Consider the following 25,472-nt stretch of genomic DNA (forward strand, 5'->3'; position numbering starts at 1 on the left):
ACCAAGCCCAAACTGCTCTGCTCTCCATGCCCGCGCGCTGCATTGGGGGTGTGAGGGGGAGGGCACAAAAAGCAGGGGGGGGGGGCAGCTTGTCTTTGAAAGTGTCGTTAAAATACTAAGTTTAACTGTGAATATTGCGACACTAAATGTGTTTCAATGGGCGGATAGTAGCAACCTTTTGATACGAAAACTCAAACAGCTGGAAATGGCATTATGTTGAAAAATATTTTTTCAACATTTTAACATTTTCGAGTGGACAATGGCAGCGTGCACTCTTTTGATGAAGTTTGGCAAACTGACGTGGTACTGTTTATCAAATATATTTCGAATTTCTGAAAGGTTTTTTTGTCGGTATCAAGTTTAAAAAAATCTATATTATATCAACAAATAGTCAAAATTAATTTGTTTGATCAAATATGTCCATCTTTTAACAGGCATGCTGCTCTCAAGCAGCAGATTATACAAAGGTCTAAGTGACGCACTAAAGAGAAACGGGGGAGAAAAAAATAGTTGGATGAACGAAAAATGTCAAGACAACAAACTTCGATAAGATTTGGAGTTGGGCAATTGAGGGAAAAATGTTTCGTTTATCTTTTGTGGAAGTTGGGTTTTTTTTAGCATTTTACAACAGAAATAAGAGTTTACAGAACCTTGTATTGAACTGATGTTTTGAGTCAAAACACTAACTCAGCAAATTGACTTAGAGCAAAAGAATTGCTTGAGACAAATATGATTTACATTTTAAAGCGTTCCCAACTTAAATAACTGTTTTGGGTTAAAAATAATAATAATAATAATAATTCATTTTTGGCCATCTAAATTTTTTGGTTTGTTTATTTAAGGCAGGCTATTTAAATGTAATGTGTTTACATCATTATTGTGTGCCCTCCCCCTACCATGCTATACAAAGATTTTTTTATTTCTTTTGAATAATTATTCATGAATCATATACCAAAAAAAAAAGAAAGACAAAATGTTATTCGCAATGCCACTCAAAATATGGGTTTTTCTTTTTCTTTTTGCTTACGTCATTACGTCAGGGTCGAGAGCAATCTGAGTGACACATGCAAAGTGTCTAATAGGAGTATGAAAATACAATATTCATGATCAAAATGACTACTTTTATCAAATGATTTGTTGTGGACTGCATATAAATGGTCAGCCACTCGAAACAAGATTCATTATTATTATCAGGGCTTCTGTTTTCTCCTTTAGTTGTTATTAATGTGCATCATCATAATCTTTTACTGCAGCTCCATTTTATTTTCCCAACGCTGCTCATTTTTGAAAGCTTCACTATGTGACTAAAATAAGAAGATTGGCAAAATGTTGGCTTTATTTGTTACTGCGCCATGACTAATTCACATACTTGTTGAATAGTAATAACCTCATTAAATTGGGCCCCTCAAAAAATCCCGAGCCGTTGATTCAAATTATTTTATTCATATGTTTATTTTAATTATTAAAAAATAATCCGTTTAATAATCTCCCATCAGACTGCTGCCAGCTAATGACAAAAACACAACAAAATCGTCGGTTTAGCTCACTTGTGCGCCGTCGCACGGCCACAAGTGGCGTCCACGCGCTCAGCAGCTTTAAGACCCCGCCCACTAGGGGGAACTACCCAATCAGGAAAAATGCATGGGAGCTTGTGACCAATGGGAGAGCAGCGGGGGCGTGTTCCGAATCGCTTCTGCGAAGCACGGGTAGGAAGTGAAGGCGAAGGAGCCTCGCCGAGGGCACGCATATGCCACTCGTTGCGCGTGCCTGTAATTTGGGAAGGTGTATGCAGCGCACGGCCGCGTGTTCGCCTTTCCAGGTGGAACTCCGGGAAGAGCTGAGAAAGGGGAACCGAACTGGGACGATTCGGCCGAGCCGGTTCGGGACAGGTGAAATTCCCAGCAGGCTAGGTAAGATCGACTGGCATGACTGATGTCGAGCAAGTGTCTGTCTCTGCGACCACGACACATTTAATACTATTATTGTGTTGTTGTTTTTTTTAACATCACATTATTATTTTTTTATTATTTTGATTATTATTCAAACATAACGTGTATGAGGAAGCGGCTTTACAAAACGCGCGTGCATGCAGGCTGATGTTATTTAGAATTTACGACGCTATTGATGATTGCAAAAAAATAATAATTTAACGTCACGAACATTCGTCACATTACATACAAATTATCAAATAAATTAAGGTGTCCATTTGTATTCCACGCCATTAATTCTTTGAAAAAAATGTAAAAATGAATGCTTTCCTGTTGCGAATTGTTCAAGAAAAAATTAGAAAAACATTTTAAAAAGTATCAGTTTGTACCTCGTCATTTTTTTTCTGACTTCTATTTTCCATCCCCCCCCCCCAAAAAACTTTTATTTTCCGTTCAACCAAATATAATGAATAACAGATCCATTTTATTTATGAAAGAATATAAAAATAAATGGAGACAAGTAAAAAAAATAGGACAACATTTTCCGGTAACTAAATTACAATGATTACAATCATTTTAGGTGTACATTTATTTCTGCCCCTACTGTGGAGGCAATATTTCCTATTACAACAAATCCAACCATCCGGGTGTACATTAGCAATCCATTTTAGAAAATGTCACTCTATCAATACGTATTGAAAGCGAAAATTTAAGTGCCGGTTAATATTTCCTGCCTCTTTTGCTGTAATTGTTCCTGTATATGGCAGTCTTTGAGGGATTTGAATTGCTGGTTACTTTATATTAGAGCCTATGGTGATTGATTTAGAATTTAAATAATTTAAATTGATTGTGTTCTGCAGCAGTCATATATATATATATATATATATATATATATATATATATATATATATACACACACACATCTCACACAGTTGGCTAGAGCAGCTATAACGTTTTGTTTGGGTTGTGCAGGAGGCGATGGATGCAAGCCTGCACATCGGACGCGTGATTGCGGATCTCAGGAATACCAAGGATATCTAAACACACGCACACACACATGCTGGATATCCAATATCTCGAGTGCATCGTTCTTTTTGACTAAAATAAAAACACGAAACAAATCAGACTATTTGATTGACGATGGCGAGGAGGCAAAGCGCAACGCCGATGTGAAAGGAGCACACCGGGCCGCATATGCAATCAGCATCATCAGCATCATCGTCATCGTCGTCACAATCATCAGCAGCAAGAGCAACGAAGAAGCGGCATCGACATGAAGGAGAAGTCGAAAACCGCGGCAAGGACTAGACGGGAAAAGGAGAACAGTGAATTTTATGAGCTGGCCAAAATGTTGCCGCTTCCATCGGCCATCACGTCGCAGCTGGACAAAGCGTCCATCATTCGGCTGACCACAAGCTACCTGAAGATGAGGATCGTCTTCCCGCAGGGTGAGCGAGCACTGCATGTTTGATTATATTTTGGTTGCGGGGGGCCCTATAAATATATATATTTTTTTTTAATGTGCTGTGAGTTAAACACTTGGAAGGTTAGTCAATGCAACTTGTTAAAAAATATATATGTCGACAAAAATTCATAACCTCCATTTCATATCACTCACTAATAAGCGAATTCATCAGGAACAATTTGACAGTACAAAGCAACGTCCACAAACTCCAACCCACGTAAAAAAAAAACCCAAAGAACCCTCACTTCGAAATAATAATTTAGGAAGCACGTATTTAAAAACATTTCAACCGACTGTGTATCGTATCGGAGGACGCGCGGCGGTATTTGGAGCAGTTTTGGCCTTATGAATGCAATCACTGCAAGTCGAAGACTCGGCTAAAGTGTATGTGACATTGATCGAGCTTGCAGCCTTGCAAATGAAGCGAAGACCTCCATCCTCATCTCTCTTTTTTTTTTTTTTTTTTTTAATGCCGGTATAGCATATAAGGCAGTTCTCTGCGGGCTGCGTGACTGCGAGCAAGGCGCTGCTATTACGGCGAGGGCCCTGCAGGGCTTGTAATCACCTTAAGCCATGTGAGCGCGAGGAAACACACACGCACGCGCACGCACGCACACGCAAACATGCAAAAACGCTCTCTCTCTCGCTCTCTCTCTCTCTCTAAATCGGTTACAAGTGAATAAAATGCAGCGTGTTCATTTTTTTTTTTTAAAAAGGCTCAACATTTGTCATTGTCACGCATTTGTAAGACTCTATTTGTATGACGATAAACAAGAGTCATGATTTTGTCCATAGCGAATAACGGAAATAACGATGACCTGCCAAATGAAGCGGCAATATGTAATCGCTTCTCATTTATTGGCCTGTGGACTGAGTTCTCATACGTTTGTTTTTTTTTCCCACGATAGCCACAACACATCACATTTAAATGTAGAACAATGTGACGTTGACTTGAAATGCCGTGTTTTTTTTAAATATTCAAGTGCATTTAACATTTGCTTTTATTTTGGTTGTTATTATTATTATTATTACTATTATTATTATTATTGCAGGTTTGGGTGAAGCTTGGGGTCATACAAATCGAACGAGACCGTTGGATAATCTTGGGCGTGAGCTGGGCTCTCATCTACTGCAGGTCTCTCATCCTAATTTATTATTATTATTATTATTATTATTATTATTATGCAAAGTGATTTCTAACAAACGCCACTTTTTGTTTTGGTTTATGTTTAGACATTGGATGGCTTTATATTCGTTGTGGCTCCGGATGGGAAAATAATGTACATTTCAGAGACCGCGTCCGTGCATTTAGGACTATCCCAGGTCGGTTTCGTTCATTTTTGATTTCGGTTTTGCATGCGCGCTGGTATATGTTCTTGATCGGAGTTGTTCTCCACAGGTAGAGTTGACCGGAAACAGTATTTATGAATACGTTCACCCAGCTGATCACGACGAGATGACAGCCGTCCTGACACCACATCAGCCGTACCACTCGCATTTTGTCCAAGGTAAAAAAAAAAAAAAAAATTTAAACCCCACTAATTTCCATTCTGAGTTTGAATCTCATTATTCTTGTCTATTTGCTATGTCATGAGCGTGCCGAGCGACGCAATCATTGGAACAGACGTGTCAGTGTTAAAAAGTGACGCGTGATTGACGGGCAGTGTGCGTAAATGTCGCCAAAGTATACACCTGGAAGTATTTAGTTGATTTCCTTGAGCCCTCCGATTGCTTACTTTAGTCATTTGTGTTATAGTCAATCTATAGGCCTGAATAAACTGCATTTCGGTTTGTCACTTCTGTTTTTCGTTTACATTTTTTTTCTCCACGGTTTTAGAAGTGCAGGCACTATTGTGTTTTATTGATGTGCCGCTACTAATAATATATATTTTAAAAAATGATTTTCCTTTCAGAATATGAAGTGGAGCGCTCTTTCTTTCTGAGAATGAAATGTGTGTTGGCCAAAAGGAACGCAGGCCTCACCAGTGGTGGATATAAGGTAATATGAAAATGGGATTGGATTCATTTAAAAAAAAAAAAAAAAAGGTCAATGCAACAAAATGTTTTTAGTTTAGCTAACGTGACAAATGGTTTGCCCGCATTTGCAACAAATGAATAAATAATTAACAGAACTAAATGTTCCTTTGGAGCAAACAACTTGTATGCTTTATTGTGGTAACTCGCACTGTTTCTTATAAATGTCACTTATTTTGATTTCAAAGTTGTTCCAACTGAACTGACTGTTTTAGTCTCCCCCCCCCCCCAGAAAAAAATAAAAATCAGAGTTATGTTTTTTTTTTGTTTTTAACAGCACATTAAAAAGGACAAAAAAATAAACCAATAATTTGCACGTTATGCATTGTATGGACTTGAATACACTTCTCAAATCATCATACATCCATTCTTTAAGCGAGATTGTTTCGACATCGTACAGTGATCGACGTGTATGTTCCGTTTCAGGTGATCCACTGCAGTGGCTACCTGAAGATCCGCCAGTACAGCCTGGACATGGCCCCCTTTGAGGGCTGCTACCAGAACGTAGGCCTGGTGGCAGTGGGGCACTCGCTGCCCCCCAGCGCCGTGACCGAAATCAAACTGCACAGCAACATGTTTATGTTCAGGGCCAGTTTGGACATGAAGCTCATCTTCCTGGACTCCAGGTGAGCGCCCGTTTCCAAATGACCGTCATTAGGTGAAAGTTTGCAAGTGCCACCTGATAACTACAACCAGATTTCTCTTCCCTCGGCAGTAAAGCGTAAATATGGCTCCGTTTTATTTTATTTTTATTTTTTTAACAGAATCTAATCATGTCTCTGCAGGGTCGCCGAGCTGACAGGTTATGAGCCGCAGGACCTGATTGAGAAAACTCTGTACCATCACGTGCACAGCTGCGACATCTTCCACCTCCGCTGTGCGCACCACCTCCGTGAGTGCGCCCGGACACATGCGGACCATTACGCAAACGCACACATGCACAAACGCGCTAAGCTCTGTCATCTGTGTGATTCCTCTTATCCACCCCCCCCCCACCCACCCACCTCCAGTGCTGGTAAAGGGCCAAGTCACCACTAAGTATTACCGTTTCCTGGCCAAGCACGGCGGATGGGTGTGGGTGCAGAGTTACGCCACCATCGTCCACAACAGCAGGTCATCAAGACCCCACTGCATTGTCAGTGTCAACTACGTCCTCACGTGAGTCGAAAACGATTTGTGAACGCTTAAAACTCACCTTGATGGGGTCTGTTGGTCGTTTCGTTGTTCACATAGCAGATTTTCGTGCAATCCAACGTGGGATTGTTTCCTCACTAAATTGCACGGTGGCGGACTGGAAACAAGTCCAGGGTGTAGTTTCGTCGGCTCCGGCCTCTTCTGTGACCCTGAACGGGATAATTGTGATCTAAAAAGAAAAAGACCAAAATAAATTAACAATTTGGTGGAAGTATCATGTCTAAGATGCTACACATGGCCACATGGAAAATCATAGTGATGAGAGGGAGTGAAATTGAATTTTCCGCTTGCGCAATCCATGCATGTGGCTGATTTTTTTTCCCCCCCTCTACTTGAGACCACTTCCGATTAAAACAAGCAAATCAGAAACCCCTTTTATCCACAGCGGGTATGGATCAGACTTACAAGAGGTGAAATATGCACATTTGAGATCATATAAAAAACAGACTTGAGAGCACACACAATAAAAAATGCAAACACAACGTATAGAAAATACCACACATATTGTCGTGTCTGGCATGGAATCTGTTATCCACAGATACGCCTCATGCCTGGATCCTATGTGGACAATGCACCCCGCTGTCAATCAAAACTATTGCAAAAAACATGGCGGAGCACAAAGCGGTAAATTAGGAAAATGATTGCCAGTGTCCATTTCTAATCTGCAGTTGGTTATGATCAAGGACTCTAATTCGGGTTGGAGTCCGTCTGAAGACGATAATGTAGAAATGGCAGCTCGTTGTTGGAAAGATGATGCTTGCCGGCAACTGTCAAGATGCCCTTGAGCAAGGCACCATCTTCAAGAGTGTAAACTGAATTCTCCCCGAAGGGACTAAGAGTATCATTATTTAAAAAGTTTGGATTCAGCGTCATTAAATGTGATTTCATATACTCAACTCAATTTTATTCATAGAGCACTTACAAACAGCCATTGTTGCATGCACAGTGCTGTACAACGGAGTGAAAATTAGTCGTACAGTAAAAAAGATCGTTCAAACAATAACATAAAAACAGTAAACACCATAAAACGCTAAAACAATGAAAGTCTCAAGTCGAGTTGAGCCAGAAAGTAAAAATGTATTTTAAGACAAATTAATACAATGAAAAAAAGCGGGGGACTGAAAATTGAACCCTGTGGAACACGAAAAGACAGTGGGACAGAATGGGACTCCAAGCTACCAAATAAAATCTCAACCACTTAAGAGCGCTACCACTAAGGTCCACCTGGTGCTGCCAACGAGCTGACAGGATACCGTGGTCCACCGTATCAAACGTTGCGGTCAGATCCGACAAAAGACGCAGCCTTCAGCATCATTAGCCCCGAAGACGTCAACTAAACCTCGTGACCGGGCTGACTCTGTGCTAAGCATCCTATGAGAAACTGACAAGGACACCACCGTTACGTTATGTTCATACAAGACGGATTATATAGAAAATGTATGTATATTGTAGAAAAGGTACATCCCAAAATGCTCTCTTCCTGACAAATCTACCAAACATGGCAGCAGAAGTTGTTGTTATGAGAGCACAAATCACACTCAGACCCTTCCGAGACAGCAAGACAAACATCGGGGTTGAACCCCATCAAAAAGCCTCTACTGCCGCCATCGATCGGCAGTGTAAAGAAAGCAAAGTCGATCGAACGGGGGACTAGCAATCAATAGCTATCTCCCAGCTAGCACACGGCGGGTTCGCCTTGTTCCGTTCGGCTCATCCAACGTGTCATATTTAAGTGCATGTAACGCATCCCCATTCATATGGTTCTTCGTTGAATCGAGATGGAAACAAAAAGCAACGGCAGGCATTGTTTTAACATTCGAGAGCAAAACAATTACGGACAAGCAGCCAACAAGACGCCATTAATAAAAGATGTCAGGAGCCGCAGCGCTGGTGCATTTCAGGCGCAAGGTGGTCTGACATTGACCCCGAGGTGGAATTCGGCTAACACAGCTGAGTTTGCACAATGGCCCGACATTATTGGCTCAGCCACGAGTCAGCAGGGTGCAGATAGGATGCCCCCCCCACCCCCCGCCAACCCGACGAAAGCGTCGCAACTCCACCTCGCAAGAGCAAATAACACTCACTCGCTGGTGGCTATCCAAACACAGCCTTTCTCCTGAGGTGTTGTACATAAAGAATGGGTCATATTTAGAGGCCTATTAAAGAGGCCGGCGACGCGGGGTCACGGATGGGCCAGAGGGTTTCAAATGCCAGGCAGCTGCTATTACATACTGTTGATGTGATAAGTTATAATAGGCTCATGTTTGCTGAGCACTTGACACGGGAGCCTTGTCGCTCCTTTCAGCGCTGACACTTTGGCTGGAGTTCAGTACCGGCGTGCTGGCTTGAAATTGTCAAAAGCGCGGAGAAGCAGGTGTCATTCATGTGATATATTTGAACGGGATCAATTGAGAATATTTTTAAAAGGCAGACTCAAATGTCAGGAGGATTATGACTTGGATGTAGTGAACGAAATGTTTTGGACACGCGTTTTGCACTGACCCGTTGTTTTGGGAAACCTACGATGTAAAATCGGGAGCTGAAGTCAGTCCCTGGTTGACGTCGGGCGAAAGACTGACGACAACCTGGACCGTTATCTTTGCTTTTACAGAGACTAGTATCCCAGTTTAAATAAGATAGCTTTCTAGTTGTTGCTGAACGATCTCTCTTGAACGGGTTCATGAGTCAACCTCCCATTTTAGCTAGCTTGTTAGCCTTCTTGTTTTGTTTTGAATAGCGCTCCCAGTTTGGATGGTTAGTTTGGACTAATTAGACTGGTTAGTAACACCAACAGCAGATTACAGTAATCACCAGTCAGAGCATTTATTTCCGTTTTGCAACCAGTTATACTCAAACTGGAATTATTCTTCTAAAATGTCAACCCCTGAAATCTCTATCAAACCACAGTAGCTTTTTCAAAACTCAAACGAGACGGATTGAAACAAAGTCGACCTCCGCTCGCCGCGATCGGCGTCCATTTTGTGTCCGACGTGTAGATCCTTCTAAATCAAACAGGGTTTTAGTTTTGCCGAATGGCAATCGTGCTTGAACGCCGGAAGAAGAGCTTTTCAAAATTGTGCCCGTTGCACTCCTAAAGAAGAAAACACGATAATGATAAATCGCAGCAAACCAAGGGCTGAATCCTGGGATCCCATCACTTTACAGGGTCAATCCGTGGCGGGATATTAGGATAAATGCTAGCTTAAGCTTTTCTACGCGACGCCTGACAGCATTTTGTATTGATGTGTAAAAGGGACACGGAGTACAAGGGAATGCAGCTGTCCCTGGACCAAATGAGCCCCACCAAGCCGGCTTTTCCTTACACTGACAGCCTCAACGAGGACAGGAAGAGCGCAAAGTCACGTCTGACCCAGCCAAAAGCTAAAGTCAGAGTGTCACCCTACCCACAGGTAATCGACTTTGATAGAACAAAACAGGCGGAAGAAACGCCAGACTTAATTGTCAGAGAGCTTCCAAACACATCTTCTTGTCTTCTTACGTCTCCAGCAATTTTCAGCCTTCAATCCAGAGCGTTCCGAGTCGGACCAAGACAGCCAATGGGGAGGGAGCCCACTGACGGAGGCCGCCTCGCCTCAATTGTTGGATCCCAGCGAGGCCGCAGAGGCATCGTGCGCCTACCGGCTGTATCCGGACTCTGGCTCCTTGTGCTACGGCTTGGGTCTCCTGCAAGAGGACCTCGCCCACGCCCAGACCCGTCCTCTCGCGACCGCCTGCGATCGGGTTCGATGTCAGAGCGGACGATACTTCCTGGGAGCCCCCCAGTCAGGAAGAGAAGTGTGGTGGGATGCCACGCGCTCCGTGCTGGCGCTTCCGAAACCATCTGCTGACAACAACGAGGGCTACGAAATCACGTCCTACCACGCCGCCTTCCACGGTGAGGCGTTTGGGTTGACGCCGCAAGCATCTGTTTCTGGAAATAGCTCTGGCCTTGCTGCCCCCTAGTAGCCGCTTTCCAAAATGTTATTACGGGACATGCTAAGTTGTTTATTCCGTCTCTTGCCAGTGTGTCGATTGCTACCATCTGTTCAAAAAAAATGGCCTCAAATTGAAAGCCAAGTCATTTCACTATGCGCAGCCCCAAATCACTGTTGTCTGCGTGATTCCATGACACGCGATTCCCAATGCAGATTTAGGGCAGAAAGCTTTTTTTTCCAACAAAATATACGAGAGGTAAATGCTGGCAGGAAGTGAAAGCAAGTTTTTTGTTCAACCGCGTCATGTTTGTTTTTTGTCTCCGATTTTTCCAACAGGACGAGGCCACTGGGATGAAGACAGCATCATGAGTTCGCCGGACGGCGGCGGGTCCACCAGCGATTCCGGCGAGCGGTATCACGGCGACCAATTCCAAGCCAGTCCTCGAGAGCCCAGTAAAATGGAGACCCTAATCCGCGCCACGCAGCAGATGATCAAAGAGGAAGAGAGCCGCCTTCAGCAGCACAAACCGCCGCTCAACGTCTCCAAGACTCACAGTCCGTGTTTCAACTCCTCGCTCGCCCATCACTCGCAGCTCACCATGCCCAGCGTGGTGTGCCGAGGCCCCGGAGCCCCGTGCATCGACCTCCCTTCCGAGCACCTCCATCACCGCATCAAAGTTCCCGGTCCTCTGGACAACGACGACAACACAACCAGTCCCGGCTCCCTCTCTCGCCTCAGCAGCCCCAGTTCTGATGTCATCCCCAGGTCCGGTCATCCCCTCACCAAAGACTACATGCAGACGGATCTGTCACCTCATCAGTCGCAACCTCAAGAAAGTCCTCTGCTCTATCCGTCCCAAGAGAGGCAACCTATGGACAGGCAAGCGGCCTATGCATTGACTGGGTATTCCTTGGAACACCTGTACGACCCGGAGAGTCTCAGGAGTTACTCGGGACTGGCCTGCGGAGGGGTCCAGTACGACGTGGCGTCACACGTGAGGATGCAGGCCGAGCAGATGCAGGGACACAAGGCCACCTCTGTGATTATCACCAACGGGAGCTGACAATATCTGATGCTGACGGGTCTCGAAAACGAGGATTGCTCCAACCTTGACGCTACAAAAGCACGGGAAGGTGATTCACGTCGTCGTTCTTGACACTGGAGCGTGTTCCCCGCCCCCACCCACCCACCCCCCGCCAAGAAAGTTCATGAACTGATGTTCACAAAAAGCCAAGAGGCAAAGGCAGCCAACTTTCGGTTGCGCTGGAAGGGAAAACGAGCGCGATTTTGAATGGCGGCGAACTGAATTCCCCTTCTTCCCGCAGAGGCGACAAAAGTTCTCGTCTGGTTAAACATCAAGCCAATGTTTGCGGCCAACATGTCTCACGCGCAATTGGCTTTGTTGGGTTAATCTGTCTTGGATTTCCAGTGGCCGTATGAGAATGTGTCGCTCCGCTGGCTCCCTTTGCCTCCAGCGCGCAGAGACGTCGGAGTAATGGTTTACTCAACATGGGAAAGGCGAGCACCCCCTCCCCCACTGCCCCCCCCCACCCCGGTGTAAAATATCAATGGTTCATTGTATTTATTTGTCAGTGGGCTGTTTCATTATGTGCCATCTATCTCATGTTTCGGTGAATGGCAGCGGAAACAGCAAGCCGAATGCTTGTTTGTAAAATTGTTCCGAGCAACGCAGTCCAAATATTGTTCACTTTGAGGAAAAGAAAAAAAAAACGCCACATTGTTTACATATCAGGATATAAATGTCCCGCTGTTTTTTTTTGTTTGTTTTTTAAACCTCATGTAGCATAACTACAATATGCTTTCAATCCTGCTTCACATGCGATTTGTTTGTCGGATCTGAAAATAGGCGGAATGTTTTTTCTTGTTTAATTTATAATGTAAATATCTCATGATGAATCTTTGGAGACGAGGGGAGGAGATTATTTATTGGTTTAAAAAAAAAAAAGTTGTTTGAATCGGAATACAGTTTCGAAACAAAGAGTGTGTCTGTGTCGATTTTTTTGTCAACTTTTTTGCACAATCTGATTCCAATATTGTGCCGTCACAAAGGTGAGAATATAATAAATATTTTTTGAAAATATTTTCAAAAGAAAGAATATCATTCATGTAAATATAACAAAGAACTTAAATGTGACCAAGGCGAAAAGGGTGCAAAGTTCCCTTTTGGGGATACAACTTCAAATGATACCGTCCTGTAAATGGTGGTGTGATACCACTCGATACAAAATGATATTGTCCTCCAGGAGTTAAATAGTTTACATTTTCCAAGGACAAATATTCGACCAGGCCAAACACCGAAAGTTTTCAATTACCAGCAAAACACAAAAACTTATAACGCGCACTAATAATACTTGATGACGACTGATATCCTGCAACGATTAGACAACACGTCTGGCTCCTTTCACACTCTCACAGTTTCCATGACATCAAGCGTTTTGATTTCCATAAACATCAGACGAGGTTTGGCTCATCTACAAGACGCGCAGACGGAAAGCTTACGTCCTCGTCCTCGCATTCGCGTTGGATGCCGAGATGATACGACGACTCTTTTGCGGCCAACGCGTCTGCTCGTAAAGTTCCTCTGGGTAAACCGATCAAGTCAGCCTTGTTTCCGTTCGTTTACTAAATAGCTACTCAATGATTGATATCCGCTTAAGATGGAAGATTTTGTTTCGAAATGTCATTTATTTTAATTCCTGCTTATTTTGAATTTTTTACTGGCTAGACACGGATTATTGCCATGGTGACCCCCACTTCTATGTACATTGGTGGTTTTCTGATATTGCTGAACCGGCCAAGACAGCTCTATTGTTGCGCTAGCATGATGTCTCTGACATACTTGAAGTACGTGAAAATATCATCCGCTATCGTCATCTGTTTTCCATAGCGCTTGTCATCACACGTGTCACGGGTGAGCTGGAGCTGGTACAAGCGGTCTAAACTAGCCACACTTTAAATTCATACTGAAGAGTAATTTTGAGTCGTCAATCGACATCATATCCATTTATTTGGAACGTGGAAGGAGCCCGGAGGACCCCTGAGAAAACAAACGCGTAAATGTGAAGCCCGGTGCTGAGATTTGAACCCTGAATCTCAGAACAGTGAGCACGACATGCTAACCGTTAGCCTGTTAGCATTCTTCTTCATCTCATATCAAGTGTGTGTGTGTATATGTGTGTGTGTGTGTGTGTGTGCGCACATTTGACATAATGCCTCCTAGTGTTCAAATTAAGACGACCCATACTTTGAAAGTCAAGTATCGGTACAGAATCGGCAAGTAGTCGAATGTCAGTACTTGCACTGGTCTGGAAAAAAAAATGGAGCATCTCGAGTTGTTAAAAAAATAAAACGTAAATGTTCACCCAGAAAGTTAATACCACCGCATAATTTTCAAAGGATCTTGGTCGTTATGAAATACTGGTTGAAAACACTTTGGGTGTTCATAAACATTATGATGAAATTACATTAATATTTATTCCGATGTTTTCGAAAGCTGAGTGGAGTAGAAGTAGGAATTTATGTTTTTCTGTGTGGCGCTAGAAATCCTGTGCACAAAGAAATGGTTTGACTGACTTTATTTTTTTAATGTAGTTGTCAATGTTATGAAGCTTTTATGTGTGTATGTGGTGGTATATATACTGTATATATATATATATACATACAGTATATAAAAGAATATGCTGTAAAGTTTAACAACACGCTTCGAGGGAGTTGCAGGGTACTGTACTTGAATAAAATAAAAATATATATAATAATAAGAAGAAGAAGAGGAATATAGAAGCTGGCTTGCCTCTTGGACATTCGCAGAAGTGTGTTTCCAAAGCAGTTCAAGTCGCACACGTTACGCCTGCTCCTCGCATTTCTATGAATGTGTGCGCATTTTCGCCGAGTCTGGACCCCGGTCACGGTCTGGAGGCATCAGTCATGTCTGACATGATCATGTGAAGCTCTGCCAGACATCACCGCTGCGCCGCTTCCACGAGCGGGATCACAGATGCTAGAGAATGGCGTAAAATTTTGTCTGTGTGTGTGTGTGCGTATTTAGAGCTGGTTTGTTTAAATATTACAAAAGTCCTTCGTTTTTATTTTTTTTTGTTTTTTTGGGGGGGGGGGTGATTGGGGGGGCGGGGTCAGGAAAATTGGGCTTTTGACTGATGTGCCCTCCAGGCTTTTACACTTGGCTTCACATGAGGCTAAACATGGGCCATTTGCCCAGACTCACATGCTCGCACCCCCCCCCTCCCCCCCCACTGTACCCCTTCTTCCCGCACCCCCTTGAGAGCACTCCACCACTCCTCTACAAGTCCTCTATTGTAACGCAATAAATTACGGTACTTCCAAAAACAAAAACGTAAGTATTAGGAACACAATAATTGCTCTTCCGAGGGAGTTATGAGTGAAAAGTTCTGAGCCATTCACTTTTGAATGCTTTTTTTTTTTTAACATACAAAACATTAGCATCCAGGCCCAAACTATTTTATAAAATATTCAACCGAATACTCAGCTTTCAAGAGAGCGTTTTCAAATGGTCTGTGTTACACTGACGGACCTGCCAGGTCAACTCTCTTGTTGCATTAGCTAGCATTAGCATTTTGTTACTCTTCAAAGCTCTAGACAGTGACTGTAAAGTTTAGCTTTTAGCTTCATTTTATTTTAAAAAAAATTGAGGGGGGTGTGTCAGTTCTAGTTTTTATTTCATTAAGACTTCTGTGGTTTTAAATTGCTTAGTTTTTACAGCGGGTTTCTTTAGTTTTTATTAATTTTTTTAATTCTGAAAATGATTCGTTTTGGTTTAGTTTGTATCATTTATTTTTAGTATTAGTTTTATTTATTTTAATTTTTTTGGGGAACATGGCATAATTTTCAAGGGAAAGATTGAGGAGTATTGTACAGTAATACTGAAGGGAACACTTTTGAAATAAACCACCAGAGCTCTTCTGATATTGTGATATTAATTGACAAAGATGGAAGCGGAGGACATTTTCACTACAATTAGTTGGTTTTAGTTACTTTTATAAAGCTAAAATGTAGTTTCAGTCAATGACCTTTTGTTTTTTGAAATGCACTCATTTTAATATTTTTTTTTCAATTATAGTTTTATTTTATTTTTCATTAACGATAACCTTGGTGTCCAGTGATTCCCCCCCCCCCCCCCCACCGCTTCTTATCAGCAATAACACTTACGTTGTGGTTCAAAAAAATAAAAAGGCCCAAAATCAAATTTGAACTTAACCTCTGCCAAATATGAGAAAAGTTGACTGTTTTTCACGGTATTAATTTGAGTGTACACGATTTCAAGGTAAGTTTGTCATCAAATCTTAATTTAACTCTTTCATGCGCCCTATAACCTGAGAACATGATAAACTGTCCACTCTAGTAACCGCTGTGCCAGAAAGGGTTGAATATATCATTCAATGAGCAAATCCCGTTTTGTTCATGATTTCATTCCTCGCGCCAAACAACCCACCGCAGCTGTTTTGCGTTGACGTACTGCAGATTGGGAGACAGCGCAGTTGTCGCTGTACGACATTGTTGATATGATATACTGCGTGGTTAATCTTCGAGCTTGGATGGCAAACCGCACTGAGTGCACACACACACACGCACACACACACACACACACACACACACACACACACACAGGTGGCAAGGCTCAGAGTAGACCCCCCCTGCCCCCCATCAATGTCGACTTGATTGATTTCAGGTCCCACATCGAGGGACAATTGCATATTCATACATCAATTTAAGAAATTCAGGCGAGCGCTCGGTGGGGAGTCTTCCTCCAGAAGCCACTCGACTGGAAAACGCTTCAACATGTTTCGTGAACTTTACGGCTTCCGTGAGCATAAACGTGCGATTGTTGAATTCCTCCGCGCCTCTTAAATGCATTGTTGTAAAAAAAAAAAAAACGCAAGTGCAGGAGGTGTGCGGGGAAATGAATCCAAGGTTCCTTCGTGCGTTAGAGCACCTGACTTTGGAACTGACTGACAGCGCAGAAAATGCTGGGGGGCGGGGGGGGGGGGGGGGCGACATGACTTTTTATTGAACGCAACATTATATAATGTGACATATAAATATAAACTTTAGAATCATTTGGATCGCGATCGACCAAGAGTCCGCGGACTGGTCCCAAGTTGATCACAAGTGGTTGAGGCCCAACAGGGGTGTCAAACTCATTTTTGTCGTGGGCCACATTTTAGTTACCGTTTCCCTCGGAGCGCCGTTAGCACTGAAACCCCATTAAAAAAAGTCAATGACGTTTTGATTGGCTTTCGCGGGCCACACAAATGATGTGGCGGGCCAGATCTGGCCCCCGGGCCTTGGGTTTGACACCTGTGGTGTAAGGGGGGGGGGGGAATTGTGTGTCTGTGTGCTTGTTATTAATCATATATATTTTTTGTATTAGTGTACACCACACGTGTCAAACTCAAGGCCCGGGGGCCAGATCTGGCCCGCCACGTCATTTTATGTGGCCCGCGAAAGCAGATTATGTGCGTCAACTTCCATGATCCTTTCTAAAATCTGTACCGGAATGTCAAATTGTCATGTGTCATAAATAACATTTATGAGATTTTCCAAAAGTGGCCCGCGACAAATATGAGTTTGACACCCCTGACGTACACTGTGCAACAGAGTTTATTTCACGCCATTCGTAACCTTTAGACCCTGTGTGGTGTGACCGTGCCATGTGATTTGGAGATGCTATTTCCGCCTTAAAAAGCTTTCCGAAACGCATTAGAAAAAACAGCTTGATTTGGAAATTTACTAATCCTTCGCATGAGACTATTTAAAAAAAAAAAAACTACACTATCGTGACACACGCACACACCCTGTCAGTACTCAAAAAATGTGTGAATCTAATGCCCTACAATCCCGTGAATCCCTTTGTTGCCGATTTCATGCTTGATTTGGCCACAGCTTGAGTCTGACTGCCGGCGGCGTTAGTCTCTGCTTTCGCTCTCGCCAAATTCAAAGCGGCGCACAGGTTGCGGTGCTTGCTTCCCTTTGAAAAGCTCCCCGACACATGTCGCAGCAATTGTTTGTTTGTTTAGATTGTTTGCATCTTTTCCTCCCCCCCCCTACCCCCCATGCAAACATGTCATCAATGTGTGCCATGAAATGTATGCACAATAAGCCCACTGGTCATACTTGAGGGGGATAAGAAGATAGCATGATGAAAGATGAAAGACTTCCCAGCGATGTCGAAACAATCCCACGGCGCTGTACTGACACATATGATAGAAATTGACTGCTAGCGATCACGAGAGGCCTCTGAGACGTTTGCTTTGCTCATATTCTGATGGCGTCGCAACCAGTCAGGCTCTCGTTCGCCGGTTCACGTGCTCCCCACCGGATCCGCTAAAAAATCGTGACAGCTGCGTGATGGGGAGGCCAAAAGGGAGCGAGCTGGAAACAGACAAGGAGAAAGGAGGCGAGCGTCCCCAGAGAGCGAGGGAGCCGGTTGCGACGCAGCTCCGGCCACCGCCTGCATGCCAATGAGGAGATTCCCCTGCAGTGACAGCGGTGGCGGTAGTGGTGCTGGCGTTAAGGTGGGGGGTGCCAGATCAGCAGGAGGGGGCTCCGGTGCTGACATTGGACCACCGTACGCTTTGATTATGACACCTCTCGGCAAAAGAGCTCAACACTGCGGGCAAATGATTAAGAAGTGACTTGTTCAAGGTGAATGTGGGGATTTTGCATCAAGTCTAAAACGGGAAAACCGTTCCTGTCGACATGGCCGCCACGTCTGTCTCTACGTTGTTTTGATGAGGAAAGACGCCCCTGCCAACATGGCCGCCACATTGAGGTGCTTTTTTTTAGCCTGCTCTAGTCTACTGTAACATTGGTTTATCTCTAAAGCGAGAGCAACGCGACCCAGAAACACGTGACCAGTCACTGTGCGTTGATGGCGCCGGAGCAAGCCTTGTGATGCATTCTGGGAACTAACAGATTTTGTTTACAAAGACGTGTACAAAAAGGAGCGTTTTGAGTGGACTGGACACGGTTTTCTGGTTTTTAACTCCGCAATTGAGCTTCCGCTGTATCCGTTAAGCTAATTTGTGACACAGATGCTAACCGAAGCGCCGCAGGTAGCAGCGTTAGTTAGCCGAGTGAGAGCGCACCCCTCCCCTCCCTGTCCTCCTGACGAAGAATTAATAACTAATTATGTCAGGTCACTCGTCCAGATGGTCCTCTCAGATGGGCCCACAGTCTGAACTGAACCTCCAACGAGCACCTCTGACCCGGCGGCTCGCGTCACCCATGGCAACCTGGATTCGGAGGCCTGAGGAATCAGGGGACGCGCAGAGATCGGGTGCACATAAACAAGTGGAGATAGAACGGATGGTTATTTTTAAGGGAGGGGAAGGGGGGGGGGGGGGGGGGGCAAGGATGGGGCGTGGCAGATCAGTGCTGGCTGGCTGCCTTGAAAGGTCCATGAATACAAGACACCCTGCCAAGGGTTCTGATCCCCACGGTCATGGTTCCGCTATTACCCGCCAGGTTTCTTGTAATGGACAGATGGCTCGGAGTTTCCGCGCACGCTTTCATTCAACGCACGCCTGCATCAATGGACACAACCTGATACTCCCCTTTCTTGTCTCATTAGGAGGCTATAGAAACATAAGAACATAATGGTGGTGGAATTACGTGCCCGTGTGGATGTCAAAGGGGATGCGGCGAAAGATTGGGACGAGGGCTAACAAGTGCGCGGCGGGCACCCTCGGCTTTGCGCCTGATTAGCGCTTTCAACGAGGCTGATGGGTAAAAGACAAGTCCTCTGGGACGGAGGGGGCTTTTTAAACAGGCACTTCAACAGCGAGGGAGGCGACGGCGGCGAGGAAAGCGGGCAACAAAGCTTCTGGCTGATAGGTAGCGGCGCGAAGGCGGCGAAGGCGAGCCGGGTTTAGCGTATAGATACGTGTCGGACATAGCGCGTAATCGTACACGTCAGCCTCGAGGGGCGTACGGAAATAGAATGATGAAATAGAAAAAAATACCTCCTGATGCCTCTATTGCATCATCACAGTCGGAATCCTGATGGTGGGCGGAGCCTCAAAAGTCAATCACAATTTGGTAAACTATAAAACGGTGTCCCAAACAACAGTGGTACTTATACTTACGAAATTAATTGGTTCTGGAAGAAATTTCGTAACTAGAAAATTTTGTAAGTAGAGACGCGTTTTGCATGTAAATGCCCTAATCCGTTCCAAGTAGGGGTACCTCTGTACACCTCGTTGTCGATATGCCCACCAGTGTATCGTGTACGCAACTAATTTCCCGCTGTCACGGTAGACAACCTCTGGGGTGACTTTCAACTGGAATATTTTGAGTTCAGACATCGTAAGCGCCAAATTGCATACGGTACACACGGCATGTAAGTAACTCCAATCAAACAAATACGAAATGTTCCATAGCATTGAGATGAATTTTTTTTTCCCCACCATATTTCGATCCGAATGTCAAGGTTAAAAACTCATACATTTTCGAACTGAGTACCGCTCTCATTCAAACTCCTTTTGGGTTCTGATAAATCCAATTGAAGGACTCGAGTCAATGAAAAGATTCTTCATTTGTTCAAAGCGTTTCACCCCACGCCGACTCCGCGCGCACGGCTGCTTTTCTTCTCGCCTGTTTTGCCTTTTCATTACGCACCATAAAAAGCTCTTTGACAATTTGTCACATGGAAGCCCTCCCCCCCGCCCCCCACCATCCCTTAAAGTCTTCAGCAAACAGGAACTTTAGCAAAGCTCCTCAGTGTGAGCCCCGCTGGACCAGATGATGTCTCAGGCTGGTGTTTGAGCAAGAGGCACGGGACAAAGCAAGCTTAAGAAGAAACCAAACAAAGACACCTTAAAAAGGATTTGAAATGTTTAACCACATCTCATTCAGTCAGCCACTTTCTCCTCCGTCTCCGAGAATCAAGATGGATAAAGAGGTGGAACAAAAGCACCAATCCTTCCATTGCCGCCGTGGCCGAGAGCGCCGTAGCCGTTGGCGTCATTTCCTTAAGTTATAAACGTCGAAAGCGATCGCTCACTCGGTTGCTGTAAATGATCTGACGACGTGTTGTTAAACACAGATAATTACTCGCGAAAGGGGTTCATCGTGATAATTGCATTATTACCTTACTGCCTTTACTGCCGCTAAGAGTCTAACAAGATTAGCCTGCCAGTCACGTTTCGGCTCTCAGACGAGCAGACAATGGACAACTTTAGCGGCTGTCGGCTCGTTGGGAACGCGAGAATTTTTTGCCTGAGCGGAAGGGGCAAAAAAAAAAAAAAAGCACTTGATGCACTCGCAATTGAATGTGAGTGTTGGTATGCCCAGGTTGAGTGTCTTTTGGGTCAAAGGTCATCATGATTTGGAAGCGGCTTCAAAGCAGCGACTCAGCATATTGGGCCATGACGCGAACGACTTTCAACTCATTTCTGTGGTGAGCTAAACAGGCTTGTAATGGGGGAGAGAAAGGTCTCTGTCGTTACCATGGCAACCAAGAAAACCCGACTTTTATGGTCGTCAAGTTTGGTGGACCGGCCACAACACTTCTCAGGTTGCAGGATATCGACGACATGTTAACAGAAGTTTTCCAGCACCTTACAGTTTAACTACGGCGGACATGCTACACTGAAAAGTGCGTATTTTTGCCATTATGTGACGTAAATAATTGAACAGATCAAATTAAAATTTTCAGCTGTGAAAAATATACATTATTGCATTAAGTGCTTGTGGGATTTTCTTATTAATCGTATTTTCCGTACTATAAGGCAGCGCCAAAAGCATTCCATTTTCTCAAAAGCCGACAATGCCTTATACATGGATCAATATTCTGATTTCTTGGACGTCGTATTCGAAATGTCCTGTAGAGCGCTTTGTTACAGCTGCAGCGGTTGTGAAAGCGCCACATAAATAAAGCTGTATTGGATTGTACAGTATTCCCTTTAGCGGAACTCCATCTAGTGGATGCATAACGCAACTGCAGCCACTACCGTGGCTTCTATTCTATGCGCCTTATGACGCGGCGCCCCCCTCAAATATAAAAACAGTTTCAAAATGGGCCATTCATTGAAGGTGCGGCTTATACGCCAAATAGTGCGGAAAATACGGTAAAACAGCATATACGTACAGTACTATATAAGTTCATAGTAATTATTCCAAACAACGTACTTTAAGCCTCCTATCTTATACAACACACGTGTGACATACACGCACTCAAACTTTGCCCCCCTGCGGAGTTCCATCGACGATGCCCACTTTTCCTGTGCCGATGTCCTCGGCGCTCTCCGAGGCCATCCTATTAGCTAGTGCTCTGTAATCACTCTGGTGATATATTAGCACAATGCATTGATTAACCGATAATCCAATCACTCGCCTGTTATTGATCTTTTATAAAGCCCACCCCCCCCCCACCCCCCGCTCCACCGCCCGACAATAAAGCCGCAGCCACAGACTGTGGGTCAATAGGCACACAGGGATAAGGAGTATCCTTGCACCTAATTGGCTTATGAAATAATACAAACATTTTGCTTTCCTTGCACCGGCAGAAATCAATGGCGAGCTAAGCTGCTGCATTCAAATCGATTGACTGGAGCCACACGGGCTTTGCTTTTTGCCGGGGAAAGAACTTCGACTTAACGCCTCTTTGTTTCTTTAGCACTGTCAAAATCCGTGTTGTTTAATCCGTCTTCTCCAGCTCCATTTCTCTACCTTGCTATCACTTTCATCTTTCTCCTTTTCTTTTCTTTTTTTCTACTTTTCCAAGGATCAGTCTGGCCACTCCATCTTCCTCCCACTCGGTCTTCTCTCCTCTTTACCCTTTCGCGACTGATGTTGGGGTTGCCAGATAAGTTTCTGCTTACAGGGGAGACCACATCTGACACCCAGCTGTGTGGGTCACGGGCTGCAAAAGCAGCTGCTGGTCATAAATCACTCGAGCCGGAGGAGTTCTGGCACTTCTTCTGTCAGCCGTGAAACAAAGACGTAGAGGTAGAGGTGGGGACGAGGGGTGAGAGGGGGTGGGGTGGGGAGGGGGGTGGATTTCAGGGTACCGCCAACCTGACGAACAACAGCAGACCCGGGCGCGCCACCTCGGTCATGTGGTACCTGCTAGTTGAAAAGTCTACTGTAAGCTGCTTATTAAAGCCAACCGGAGGGGGGGATGAGGTGGGGAGGGGGGGGGGGGTGCAAATGGCGAGTCAAGAGGTGGGTGTAGCGTGGTATGTAAGCAATTATCCTTAAACAGGCCCTCGCAGATTGTCAGCGCGAGGTCAGAGGACAGACGACCCCTTGCCGAGTTACTGTAGCAGAGGAAATGCAAATAATTCGCAGTACAGAAAGCACTTTACTCTTTTTCCTCCCCAAACATATGCGGTCGATTAATCTGAGATATTATCCTGGATATTGCTTCCCTCCCTTCAAATTGTTATTTGTTTTTTTTTCTTGGCGAAAGTAGATTCTTAGATTGTTACGTGACATATAAAAAATGGCTTATAGAAGCGTTCCAAAAAAAAAAAACCCCAAACAAACAAACAATAGGGATTTATAGGTGATTTGTAAATTCAGGAGGACTCACAAATCGGCTTTTCGGATCTCTTTCAATGATGGGATGGACCTCGAATGTGCTTTAAGCTTTACGGTTGAACTTCAGGCACAACTAACCGAACAAATCGTAAATTACAGTTACATAGCATCGCAACAAAACGATAACGCTTGTTCAATATGAGGCAAGTCTTTGAACGCAACTCAATGAATTCGGGAGAAACGGCTCAAAAGCCATTTCGCCGCCCGTCGGCGCGTAAAGCGCATCTGCGTGAAACGTGCTGCCCCGCCGCACTCGGAAGTGTTGTAATTCAACACCTGCTTTCCCCTCAAAGCCATCGCCGCGGTGTTTATACTTCAGCCCACACACGGCTGCCCACTATAGAGATTTGGATAATAAATTGGATCTTATTATATGAAGGCGGCAAATCAGCGACGACGGGACGAGATAAAAAGCAACGTGAAGGGTTGGACTGCAGGGGATGGATGAGTGGGAAGAGGAGATTTGAATTCACTTTTGATATAAAAATCATCTTTTGTGGGGGGGCGGGGGGGCATTGTGCAGCAGACAGCAGATGACTTGGCAGTGTAGCGAAACAAATTTTGCACATTTCCCCGTTGAACACGTGCTTAGTCACTGACTCGCGTGCGCATGTATGAGCTCTTCGGAATCACTGCATCAATTTGCGGGGAAATTTGTCAATCGGCCAAACAAGAGCAAGAAACAAAGAAAAGTCAGCTGTGACGATTGCAACACGATTGTGGAATATCTGGGGGGGACAACATATTTCAAACCCATTGCAATTGTTAATCAATTTGACACGAAAAAAAAAAAACTCAAATTCTCATCCGAGGATCTCGCTAACAGGTCATCAGAAAAGAAACGGACCAATGTCGGATGATAAAAAGGACGCGTAATGATGACAGGAGAGCGAAAGGCGATAGAGAACTTCTTTTGGCCTTCTCGCCGCGCGTCGGGAGGCGATCGATGGCGGTGTAATGAGCCTGGTATTAGCTGGGGTGATGAGGGACCAGAGCAGAGCAGAAAGAGGGCAGGGGGGTGGGAGTGTGTGTGGTGGGGGGGGGGGGGGGGGGGGGAGCGTAGCTGGGGCTAGCAGGGTCAGGGCCAGACACTGATTCCCGACAGCAAACAGACATCAGCGCGAACACCTGAGAAGGCCTATTTGAAGGCAGATGACGCCATGTCACACTCATGCCCGCGCAAGGTATGTGCTTTTCGACTTACTTTTTGTCATCCCGGTGGTGGGCCAACGCATGTCGCACGTCCGCCTCTCCCGACAAACGCATACGTGTGGGCATTTGATATTTCCACTTTGGTAATTAAAAAATGAAAATGAGAATGAAAAAAAAAAAAACGTACCGATGATCGTGTTGTTTTGGTGATGGGTTGTGGGCGTTGCGCCGACCGATTGCTTTTGGTCGTCTCGGCGGCCAATTTTCGAGAGGACTTTCGACTTGTCCGTCTGCTTGCGGTCACCGGGCGATATAGCGTTCCGCGGAGCAGCAAATCTGAGAAGTAAAAAAAAAGAATAAATAATAAGATGGTTGTGGAAGAGCAAAGCGGTGAGCCAAATCGCTGCTTGTCTTAAAAGATTCAAACTGACAGAAGAGTTGGGCTGGCGGCGAGGAACGATATGTTGCTTTGAATAATACGCAGCCAAGAACTGTGTAGCTCACGGTACGGTAGTTCGTGACATACAAGTCGGTATACAAAAATCTGGAAGGTAGTGAAAGTAGAGCGTGGAACTCTTTGACCAAAAAAACAGACCTGTTGCAAGTCTCTCCGCAAAAAAACAAACAAAAAAAATCTAACTGTGAAACGGAGAAGTGCCGATACTGTTTTAAGCTTGGATAAAAGAAGAACAAAAATCGCACGTCTCCTCGTCTGTTCAGCGAGGACAAGAATCAATTGAAAACAATGCCATCCGTCTGACAAACAGAACAAAAATATCTCCCGTGGCCCCCAATAGCGCTGCAAACACGTTTGTCCTCGATAGAAGATGGACGACGGATCATTTGATGGATCGAGGTCAGGCTCCCCACTGAATGTGGCGGCTAACGAGCTTACATATCTTTACTTATGTGTGTTATGAAACGTCGAGATCACACAAACACGACCAATTAAGTATTCAAATCAAATTCAATCCGGTTTATTTTAGATCTCAACCCTGTCAGGGACAGCGGCGACTAATGTGGACACCTTATCAGGTTACAAAGTGCATGAAAGGGTTCATCTACAATTCAAATAAGAGAACTGAAGCGTTTTTGTTGTGTCAGATTGAAAAAAAAATGAATCACTTTTTTTTGAAAGGGTTTAAAAAAAAAGTTACACGGAT

The 25,472-nt window shown here is 44.5% G+C and overlaps 1 protein-coding gene across 1 annotated transcript; it reads left to right on the forward strand.

Annotated features, from left to right (window-relative positions):
• The first annotated feature begins 1,746 nt into the window (after positions 1-1,746).
• Positions 1,747-12,484, forward strand: LOC147185654 (single-minded homolog 1-like). The gene is made up of 12 exons (XM_086104211.1): positions 1,747-1,910; positions 2,901-3,376; positions 4,446-4,528; positions 4,627-4,716; positions 4,793-4,901; positions 5,307-5,392; positions 5,854-6,053; positions 6,213-6,319; positions 6,438-6,585; positions 9,875-10,031; positions 10,129-10,516; positions 10,893-12,484. The coding sequence occupies exons 2-12, from the start codon at positions 3,202-3,204 to the stop codon at positions 11,618-11,620; spliced, it is 2,271 nt and encodes a 756-aa protein (XP_085960337.1). The 5' UTR covers positions 1,747-1,910; positions 2,901-3,201; the 3' UTR covers positions 11,621-12,484.
• Positions 12,485-25,472: the final 12,988 nt, after the last annotated feature.

Source organism: Hippocampus guttulatus, chromosome 23 (genome assembly GCF_054856545.1).
Source record: "Hippocampus guttulatus isolate MCC_2025c chromosome 23, RoL_Hgut_1.0, whole genome shotgun sequence".
NCBI classification, from domain to species: Eukaryota; Metazoa; Chordata; class Actinopteri; order Syngnathiformes; family Syngnathidae; genus Hippocampus; species Hippocampus guttulatus.

Bases quoted from the DNA above. Each gene is read 5' to 3' on its own strand.
- LOC147185654 (XM_086104211.1), top strand. From the start codon at position 3,202: ATGAAGGAGAAGTCGAAAACCGCGGCAAGGACTAGACGGGAAAAGGAG. The intron at 5,393-5,853 runs GTAATATGAAAA...GTTCCGTTTCAG, and splicing joins TCACCAGTGGTGGATATAAG to GTGATCCACTGCAGTGGCTA. The intron at 10,517-10,892 runs GTGAGGCGTTTG...TTTTTCCAACAG, and splicing joins CTACCACGCCGCCTTCCACG to GACGAGGCCACTGGGATGAA.